This window comes from Bacillus rossius, chromosome 17 (genome assembly GCF_032445375.1).
Source record: "Bacillus rossius redtenbacheri isolate Brsri chromosome 17, Brsri_v3, whole genome shotgun sequence".
In the NCBI taxonomy this organism is placed as follows: domain Eukaryota; kingdom Metazoa; phylum Arthropoda; class Insecta; order Phasmatodea; family Bacillidae; genus Bacillus; species Bacillus rossius.
Window position 1 is genome coordinate 35,594,344 of NC_086344.1, and position 11,252 is coordinate 35,605,595.

At 33.8% G+C, this 11,252-nt stretch overlaps 1 protein-coding gene across 1 annotated transcript; it reads right to left on the reverse strand.

Annotated features, from left to right (window-relative positions):
- Positions 1-3,420: 3,420 nt before the first annotated feature.
- On the reverse strand, positions 3,421-10,260 carry LOC134540535 (succinate dehydrogenase assembly factor 2, mitochondrial-like). The gene is made up of 3 exons (XM_063383341.1): positions 10,152-10,260; positions 8,403-8,548; positions 3,421-4,415 (listed from the first exon to the last, which is right to left on the reverse strand). The coding sequence occupies exons 1-3, from the start codon at positions 10,173-10,175 to the stop codon at positions 4,142-4,144; spliced, it is 444 nt and encodes a 147-aa protein (XP_063239411.1). The 5' UTR covers positions 10,176-10,260; the 3' UTR covers positions 3,421-4,141.
- Between the last annotated feature and the right edge of the window lie 992 nt (positions 10,261-11,252).

The window sequence follows — 11,252 nt, forward strand, 5'->3', positions numbered from 1 at the left end:
GGTTTGATAGCAGTCCTTTGAAATCAAATCCCAGGCATTGTCCTGCATACCTATCCTGCCTTGTATATTATTCCGTAGATTTATTTCATAAACATGGTTATTTTCGCGAACTTTCAGTCAGCTTGATTATTAGAGCACAATACTGAGAGATATTAAACTTCATTAAAAAGTAAACGCCGAAGTACAGCACAATTCCTCATGAAAACAGATGTTTTTGTTAATCCGCTGCGCATGTGCAAAGTCAGAAACGTTTTAGAAAAACAGCAGAGAACCAAACACCGGGTGACGTCGCCAACATAGCGAACACAGATTTGTGTGGCCAGTGACACGTGGGATGCAGCTGGATATGTTTTACTCGCGTAGCAAACATTGCGAACATAGCGAGGCTGTAGGGGTGTGGAGGTCATTCTCGTTTAGACATCGGTTATTAACATGGCATAACATACCCATTCCTTGTTTTCTTACCTTCATGGGATGGACTGAGATTCCAACCCCAGGTCTTCTGAAATGACAGCAAGGTGAAAAGAAGTTTGGTAACCCAACAGGCCCCGGGAAGGACACGAATAACATCAAACTTCTTTCCTCCCATCTCCGTCTGCTTTCTGTTCAGCCAATCAGGTGACCCATTTTTCTTCATAAATTACCCCGTAAATTACAAGAGATTAATTTTGAAAATTCTGAAGAAAATGTAAGATCATTTCATTTTTCTTTGTTTGGAAGCAGTTGTTTAAATAGCAGTAAGATATTTAATTTATTTCATAAAATATTTAGTTTTGTTTACAACTCTGACGTGTACAGTCAAAATCCCATTTTATTGTAAATCCTAGATTTCTCATCTTACTCTCAAGATCCTGGTGTTCCGATCACATTTTCATTGCTGGGTATTGTGAATCAGGCTTAAATGTCAAATTATCTTAACCGTATATGGTTGCCGTAATTTCGAGATATATAAAAGCCAATTATAATTTACAGTTCTGTACAAGTAGACTTCCCATATTTCATTTGCAATATACATTTAAGCTTTTTAGTAACTCAGTAAGTCGGGTGTTCATAGTTCAAGATCCCTATATATTTACATTAGTCTTGCTGTAGTTGTGGTTAGAATACTAATGCAATATTCCATTTATGAGTGTACATTCATGCAAATAATTTATTCTCTATTAATAAATGTTCTGATGGACTTCAGAAAGACCGCAAAACCAAATAAGGTAATGACTTAGTACTAGTGTAAGAATTTACTGCACACTTTAAACATCAGTTAATACTTGAACAGCAAAATTGTTTACATTTGTTTACCTGTGTACCATTATCTACCCAGAGTTTATGTTGGAGCCTACGGTAAATGACGGTGTTTGGGTCAGCTCTACACTTTATTAATTGTAGCACATTAGGGCCTCCAGAATGTAGTGGTGGAAGTCCAGAATTTATTGGATTTAAAGTTTGCCACACAGAATAAAAATTTGAAAGCTTCAAAGGCGCAACATTTTTTTTTACTTAACTTCATTATACAATCATAGCCACCCCCCCCCCCCCCCCCCCAATCCATATATTCAAATTGTATGCTCACAATATTAGAAAAATTACAGTACCTTAGTGTACTTTAATGTAGGACCAGACCATGTTACTATAAAGGTTGTCTACAAATATCTCAAGAACCAATTTAAAGACTTTTTCAGTTCTTTTAATGAAATTTTCTCAACTTTTTCTATACACAGGGTATTATATATGTATATATAAACAGTAACATAGATGTGCTTATATATATGTACTATGTAGGTATATGTAAATGCGTGTATGTATATGATTGTGTGTATGTATATGTATGCGTGTGTGTGTGTACATGTATGTGCGTGTATACAGCAAAAATTAACACAATTCGCAAGAACGTGCCCATTTTAATGTTAGAAAGATAAAACTTTTCCAGGAATAACTTCCACATGATTTAAGTGGACAGTCTCCAAAAATTATGTATGCGTGACTATAAACTGAAGTGAGGCATATGGAGAAAAAAAAAAAATGCACGTTAGCAAAATAAGTTCTCAGAGATACTTTTTTTTTTTTTTTTGTGTGTGACCATTGGGCACCATGCTTTTAGCATTTGTCAACTTTGTTGCTTCGATATAACCCTAGAAGTGTTGTCTGATTGGGACGTTTCTTTCTCTATGGGCAGGCCCACTGCCTACTGCTACACATAACTCAAATTAAATTCCTATTGAGAAATGAACAGTTAAACACCTGCTGTAACACTAGTTGTTCACCCCGAACTGGGACTATGAGATGTTCTGTTTTTAGTGCACATAAGTACTGACCAAAGTTAGTACCTACTTACCAGAACAAACCAATGAAACAGCTTGAAGTAAAATACTACCACCTGCTAACAAATATTTACAAATTAAATCTGGAAAATAGTTCCGAGAAAACCTATTAAAATCAATTTTTCATCCTTAAAAATTTATGTACGGAAAAAAACTATAAAAATAAATTTTTCGTCCTTAAAAATTTATGTACAGAAAAAACTATAAAAATAAATTTTTCCTCCTTAAAAATTTATGTACAGAAAACATTATAAAAATAAATTTGTCATCATTAAAAATTTATTTACAGATAAAAATGCTCTAATTAAGGAACCAAGGATATGGTTTGAAAAAAAAAAAATAGTGCCAACCTAATAACTAATATTCATTGCAATTGACAACCTATACTCGTAATATAAAACATACATACTATAAAAAAATTTTAAATGTTAATGCAACAAATACACTTTTAAAGAAGTAGTAGATATAATTCAATTACATTAATTGCTTGTTATTTTATTTGGTTCATTTTGAGGCATGCAGTATAATAATCTCTATAGACAATATCCTGTTTTGATTTCAAGCCATAAATTAAAATAATTCATTTGATTTTGAGAGCTACATGTGTAGCTGTTAAATATATAAAAAAATCTTTTGATGGTTTTTGCTCATACATGAACTTAAAAATAAAATTGCCCACACCTGCCTACCTACCAAATTTTACAAAAATCGAATCAACAGTTAAAAATTTATTGCCAGTCGGCCATATACATACATTCAAACGCTGATCACTATAGTTGTTAAGACACCTCGCTTCGCTCGGTCGATTACTGCCACATTAGTTCACCCATTTTGAATTCTTCGCGTGAGTCAACAATCAAAATAGTGAAGACAGGACTGTTTATTAAAATATTATCACTGTCATGTCACGAGCGAAAACACACATTAAAAATTTTTCAAGCCATCAATATCAATCTGGAATAAAGTTTGACAGTTACACTGGTAAAAATTAGGGGGATGGGCTAGTAATAAATCCTTAGTATTGGAAGGATTAAATATCCAAGGGAAAAGATACTAAAAATACATATTAGAGGAAACAAAGTAAATTCAAAAATTCAACACTGATAACTTCTGAAGTATAATAGGTCATTTTCTTTTATTTCATATCTACCCTGTTAACATGTAATTACATAAATACCCCTTTTAACATGAAATTATATACATAAAATTACATATGCATTGATTCTGGAAACTTAAGTAAAAAAAAAAAAATAACATTTAAAGGGTTGAATGCTTCAAAACCCTAGTAAGTATTTTTCATTTCTTGTGCATTATTTTATTTTGGAACATTTGAGGTCTAGATTCGGATTCGAGGGGGTACAGTCAGAGAACTCTTTGGGATTTAAATTCGAGAAAATTGGGATTTTTTTGGCCCATCACTAGTACAAATCAACTTTATCGATAATTAACTTGAACATAAATGACTCTTCCTGACATCTATTGGCGAGTAATAATACCATTTTTTTTTTTTTAATTTGGAGCAACTAACTGCTTTAATATCTTTAAATGAGCTCTCTCTCTCCTTCTCTCTATATATATACTATATATACTCTATATATATACACTATATATATATACAATATATATATACACTATATATACACACTATATATATATATGAATCTCGGAAACGGCTCCAACGATTTTCATGAAATTTAGTATGCAGGGGGTTTCGGGGGCGATAAATCGATCTAGCTAGGATTCATTTTTAGAAAACTTTTCGATAATTGAATACTTGTATAATCAGTAAGGAACTACGAGAGGCTGCGGCGACGGCCCTAGTAGAGCTAGTGGAGGTCCGGCTGCCTGAGGCGAACCTCGCGCTCCCTGTTGCGTGTGTGCCTCTTGAGCCGGTCCATGACCTCGTTGTCGAACTGCGGCGGCGTGGGCTTGGTGCCGCACGCCCAGTGGTAGATGTCCCAGTCGTTGGACGGCAGGTTGATGAGCCGGTCGTACTGGTCCGCCTGCGCCTCGGTCATCCCCGCCAGGTGCCTCGCCGCGAACGTGCTCAGCAGCAGGCCGTTCTCCAGCATGCCGCGCTTGCGAGACTGGTACAGCAGCCTGCCCGCAATCACGACACGTCCCCCGGGTCATCACCGGGTTACACTAGCAGTTCGTAGTCACGCGTTACTAGAGACCTGCAAAATTCGCGGATTCGTTGACCTCTAGGATGGACTCCACAGTCCTTCGAATACTCGCGGAAATGGACACCCTGTTCCTTGGCTACTGACGCGTTGAGACGTCTCGACTAGGCTTGTCCGTAATTCGGCACTTTCTTGGTTCAGTGTTTCCCATTTGGCTCACAGTTCCCCGGATAAAAACTGTGGGCCAATCGCAGAAGGGGCACGGAGGTATAGTTGTTTTGATGCTAGCCTATCGCAAATGAATCCACGAATTTTGCATGTCTCTACGCATTACATAATTTTTGGATACTGTCCACATTGAAATCATGTGGAAGTTGTTTCTGGGGAAAAGTTTCATCTTTCCAACATCAAAATCGGCACGTTCCTGCGGATTGTGTTAATTTTTTCTTTGTACGCATACATGCATGTACATAACACACATGCATACATATACATATACATGCATATATATATATATATATATATATATATATATATATACATAAAATCACATCACATTTTTTTCTCTCTCTCCAGATGGAGTTTCAGTTAATGTTCGAAGCACACTAAAAAAAAAATGGTGTATGCAAGGTTCCGTTGGAACCAACCCAGCTTCGGGCCTGGTGGAAGCTGGTTTTTCTTTGTTCATTTAGGAAAATTGCAAAAAAAAGGAACATTATTTTTTAAAATTATTTGTCTGTAGATTCACGGGTAAAATTTTCGTTATCGCGTATCCAAGTCCGTACCCTTGATCCTGACGGCATGTGGTCAATTATGTCGTTGCTTAAGAAATACTGCCTATTTCAAGAGAGCTCGTTAACTTTATGTGCCGTGCTGTAACTGAATGATAGCCGTCGTTAGAAAAAAAAAATACCACAGCAGCGCACTCTGTTGGATTTTCGGCGAATTCACTCGGTGAGAAGACGCTAAATGCTTGTTTCCATAGAGAAAAAAAAAACTAATTTTGGAAATAAAAATGTGACAGGCGGCGTTTGTTTCTTAAGCGACGATATATTGATGCTGTGGTACATGATGCTTGCTGTTTTAATTAAGTTTGTCGATAGATCCTTGAAAAAAAAAAAAAAAATCTACTATCACAATACAAAACAAATTGTGTCAGATCTTAAGCAAATTTTGTTTTTCCTTTTATATTGTACTTATTTCTATTTGTTAGGTCCATAGTTTTTTGACATACTAAATTAAAACTGCAAGCATCATGTGCTACAGGATTATGCCATCCGGATAAAGGCATAAACTTGGATACATGATGCGTAAATTTTACCCATAAATGTACAGACAAATTATTTTAAAAATAATTTTCCTATTTTGCAATTTTCTGAAATAAACAAAGAAAAACCAGCTTCCACCAGCCCCCTAGCTGGGCTGGTTCAAACCCAACCTTGCATACACCATTTTTTTTTAAGCGTGCTTGAACATTAACTGAAACACAATCTGGAGAGAGAAAAAAGTGAGCGAATCTTTCAGTACTTGCTAGTGATGTGTAAAACATCTAACCTGGTAACAAGCACACTCGTTTGTTCTCATGTTTTTCAAGTCGCAAATAAACTTATTATAGAGAACTCTGACACAAAATGTACCATATAATTCTTTAAAAAAATGCCAAGCGTGAAAAATAATATAGTTACTTTTGAAATACCAAAATTTCTGGATGCTATAATCACACACACACATTTTCTGCATGTGCCGCTAGAATTAACTGCCACAATCGTAAACATTACTTGCCAACACTAAACGCAAATAGCAATTAGCAGCCTGAAACAACCAGAAATTTTAACTATTAGAAACGGCTCGGATAAAACTTCAGCTTCGTACTTTATTTTTGACAAGGATTTTTATTAAAATACTACCCATCTTGTTAAAATTCACTAAACTGTTAATACTATAAAATTTCCGCACACGTTAGTGGTTATACTTGAATGGCATTGCCAAAATATTAACCTGAAACATTTTAAAATGCATATATTATAAAACAAAGCATGTGCTTGTACCTTTGTTTTTGTTTAAACAACTGAAATTGGTCAGGAAATATTTCCTACAAACAAACCTTTACTTTATTGAGCTGAATCAACATTCTTATGTTATTAAAAAAGTGATAATAATCTCCAATGACTAGATTTGAACTATGCCCCTTGGGGATATAGAAGGAGAATATGTTTTACAATCATTGTAATGGCAGTTTACTTAGTTATTAACCCTTGTGATTATTTTTTACCATGACTATTTTAGTTTACCAAATATATTCCAGAGTAGTTTCACTATCACAGTTTTACTTGTCCCATAATGTTTACGAAAGTGACTATGTGGGTTTATGTTGCTACACGTGTGTCCTCCATCTTTGCGACACATTTCCATCCATCGACTTCCATTCCATTTTCACGAAATTATCCCTACCAAATGCGGTATACAGAAAGCTAAGATGTTTACACATCAAAAAATACTTTTACAGTCTGGGAGATGACAGACTGCAGCATGAAATTTCCCCCTCAAATTACTATCGATGGGAAATTCCAATGACTTTTCCAGAGTTTCAAGTGAATTCCCTGTCTTTCCATGACCAATTTTAACTTCGCTGACTTTTCCCGGATTCGTCAGAATGTGGACATCTTGAGGAGTACGTAGTGTAGTCAAAGAAGATAATGGAATAAAGAAAAGCTTGTACAAAATCACAAAGCTAATGTAAAGAGACCACATGTACAAACTGTACAGTAAGGAATTTGTGACTGCAGGTCTGTGAGGATTCAAAAAATATTCATTATTCGCAAATAATTTGATATTTGACTGGACATTTAAAAACAAATAATTTTTAAATACATTTTAAGGCGGGACTATTAGATCCAAAATTTTAAATTATAGAGAGTAGCATGAAAGAAGCTAAGATTTATTTATAAATTTGGATTTCATGATAAAAATTTATTAAAAATACTCTATTTTTATGTATGTAATCAGTATCTTGACAATTTTCCAAAATTTTGCTGGATTAAAAGACACTGCCAATTTGGCTGTCAGCAAATTGTTCCAAGTCAAACACTTCCATAAAATGCAGAATAGGATGTGCTAAAAACAGTGTAAAAGAGAAAAAAACATGCTATCTCAGCCCATGATTTTTCATTTTTGGCTGTTTTTGCAGTCCTTCAACCGAATGCCATACAGAATACCATGAGCCTGAAATTTATTAATTACAAGTTATTCGCGAACTCGTCCATTCTTAAATTAAATCTTCACCAATCTATAATAACAACACTGACAATAAACACAATGATATCCGTTTATATAAACAGATGAAGCAAGCTACAAATGTTAGTGTGTGCCCACACGTAAAACAAGATTTCATTTTTCAGCAAAAAAATATTCCAAATAGGTAAGTATTTATTAAATTAAGTTCTGTAAAGTTTCCTTTCCGTTTCTGGTTTGCTTTCCGTCTGGTAGCATGACACGTATTTTGTCGGGGGAACATCACTGTAACCTTGTATTTCATTGGCTACTGAGCATGAGATGCCCGTCATTGCATTGTGACTCCGGCTTTAGAGTACAATATAAAGATAGCTAATGTAAAAAAAAAAAAAAATGGTTCAAACAATTCTGAATGAGGCGTCTTTGTAATTCTGTATGCTATGCAGCAAGAGTAAGAATAAAAATTATAATTTCTTTAAAAAGAAATATTTTACCTAACAAAAGCTTATGCATGAATTCAGAATGAAATTTTGAAATATAATTAGGAAATGAACATAAATTAGATCAACACTGTTTAGCAACCATCTCATTCTACCTCGTTGAACCAGTCTCAAAACAGAAAAGAAAAAAATATATTTGCCTACGTCCAATGATACCACAGGTATCTAATTTTCCCCCAGAACATAGAATATTTTTTCCTTAATAAACAAAGTAGGGTCTAAATGTATCGTACCGTGCACGTTTAATTTCCAATGATTCGCCGGTTTTACTTTTGTACGCTGGTATCTGTGGCTCATGGGACTTCTCTGGCGGAATATCGATCATTCGGTTGACGACTCCCACGTAGAAGGATCTTGGTCCATGTCGGGGGGAAAATGCCTGTTGAGACAAATATTGTACAACACAGTAGTTCCATCAACAAATATCGGTGTAACACAAGATACTCAATATTTTTCTACATCAATAATTATTTTCTGTACTTAATTCCTATATTGCCATTTTTGATAGAGGTGTCTGTGATGGTGTCATTATAATTATTTTAATGTGCGAATATTTTTTTGTATTTTTAACAGGTGTATGTGTGTGTGTGTGTGTGTATAGCGTTGGTTATTGTTATTATTTATGTTAGTTGATTTGTGTTGTTGCCATATGAAATTTTCAAATTCAATTCTTTGACTGTACTTACCTCAATACTTTACCTCAGCTTTAGCTGCCATTTCAAAATTGTCTGTGCATTCATAAAGTAAGGACATTTTCATGTTACTCAGTTGTGTAGATTTAACAGTGGAACAGACAAATTTATGCATAATGATAATTTCTCCTAAAGTATTAATGATCACTGATGATTATTTTAATGAAGGTGCTTGGGTTTTTGTATTTTGTGTGTATATATATTTTTCAAGAGTAGGTGATGAAGGATTTTTACTGTGCGTTTAATTTCTAAGGTTATGTGATAGACTTGCATAAAATTTGCAAGGTTAGGTAATGCATTAAACTTCAGACGTTAGTTTACACTCCTTGGGTACTAAAAACTAAGTGAAAGTTATAATAAGGTTTAGTCAGCTACACTTAAAAATTTTAATTTGTTTGAAAAAAAAAATGTTTCAAATTGGGTTGTTGCTATCCCAACTGGAGAGTTAAAACTCAGTCAAAAATGTCATTCAATTATGCAAAAACTTGCAATTTAGCTAGTTAAAAATGAGTTAATATTGATGGAAGGCTATTTAATTTGCTGTAATTTGTTTGTTGCAGTGATTTTAATAATTTTAAAAGACATAGTCTCATTTTTAATGGTTTTTACTGCACAATTTTTCTGAACTTCAGTTCCATTCATACTACTGAGTATATTAGTATAAATGTCGATTTCATAACTTGATTGGATGTAACGCTTGAATTTAGCCCCTCGCTGGTTTCAATGCACAAAATTTTCTTAAGTGTGTTTGTTTGAACTATTGTCTATTGTGTTGATATTAAAATGTTTTCAGATTCAAACTTACTCCCCCCCCTGGCTAATTTATAAGTGGGTAATTTTCTACAGTAGATGTTCAAATGAAAAAAAAAAATTCTAAAGAAATTATTTTTGATTTCCTATCTTTCTGATAAATAATTATGTTAAAAGGCATTGCAATATTTCAAGAATTTTACTGGCAGTATACAGGTTTCAACAGTCTGTTAGGTTAGGTGAGTTTAGATACGTTTGAAATACTATAAAATAGTCTAATGGTTGATTAGGTTAAGTTAGCTACAAATAATTTGTATAAATGTCGGTTAGCTAAGGTACATTTAAGATACTTTAAATCGTTGTAAGTGGTTGATTAGGTGTGGTAAGCGAAATAAAAAAAACCTAACTGCATTTTTTATGGACAATTAGAAATCAATAACATTTTCGGAAATATTTTTTTCAGTGAAGCACCAGCTTCAGAAAATATCCCTAGAATCAACGTGTAATAGCTGTACATTATCATACAGTATGATCACTCACGTTTATTAAAATCCTTCCATACATATTCGTTATACGAAATATGATACAAAAAATATTATATAACAAAAACAATATGTTTGGTTAGAGTTAGATGTTCCATAGAGATTATATGATGTTAACTCAAATTAGACTATTTTTTTTATGTAGATAAATTCGTGTTCTTTACGAATGATGCATACTTTGGTAAATATTTTGTAAATATTCAAGTAATAATTTGTTTCGGGACATTTCAAAATGTACTAGCTTTGAAATAATTCAAGCTAACCACATTTAAACCGTGATAAATAAAGCTATATGAGATTTTAAAATGTCAATAACACACCAGTTGCTAGTTTGATATCTGTTCATTCTCATTCAAAGATTTAATTTTAAGTTCTGTGCAATAAATTGGGGATTTATTATTACCTCACCAAAATTAAGAATTTATTTCGATTTGAAAATTAGCTGTTACTAGTATTACTATCGTAGGCAACGATGGTATAATGCCTGGAAACCCAATAATTTACCAAAGGAAACCTTTTTAAATAGTTATTAAAGCAAATTGAAATAAACATAAGGTTATTTAAAAAAATTAATTTAATGGTGTGGATAACTCCAGACAAAAAAACTAAGATTTTAATTCTTATATTTTCAGCACTGTCATTGAATTACTGAGCAGAAGTTGACTCTATTCCCCCCCCTCCTCTGCAACCTGGCTGTTCAAGTAGAGATATGGGACAACAGACTGTCATTCCACGCAACTACGACAATCTCCAACCGAGTTTTTAACTTTTTACTACAAAATGTGCAAACATAACCATAGAGCAGTTACATGACGACTTTCATACATGTGTATACTATCAATAAAAATTATATTTAAGTGCGAACCATTGTATAGGTTGTCCCTGGAGACCTAAAGGCCTCCAATGAGTTGTTTTCATGGAGTATTAACAAACTTTTTATTTTCCCCGGCCACTTTTGCCACTGGTAACGATAGAGCTGGTACATAGGTACCTTCCTACATGTATATACTAACAAATAAAAAATAAATTAGCGGAAAAACTATGGTACAGGTTGTCCCAGGAGCCCTGAAGTATTTAAATTTGATACATTAGTCCCCTT

Coding starts and splice junctions, on each gene's coding strand:
- LOC134540535 (XM_063383341.1), bottom strand. CDS start 10,175: ATGTATGGAAGGATTTTAATAAAC. Junction 8,549..10,151: donor ATGGAAGGATTTTAATAAAC/GTGAGTGATCAT, acceptor TTGTCTCAACAG/GCATTTTCCCCCCGACATGG. Junction 4,416..8,402: donor TTGGAAATTAAACGTGCACG/GTACGATACATT, acceptor GATTGCGGGCAG/GCTGCTGTACCAGTCTCGCA.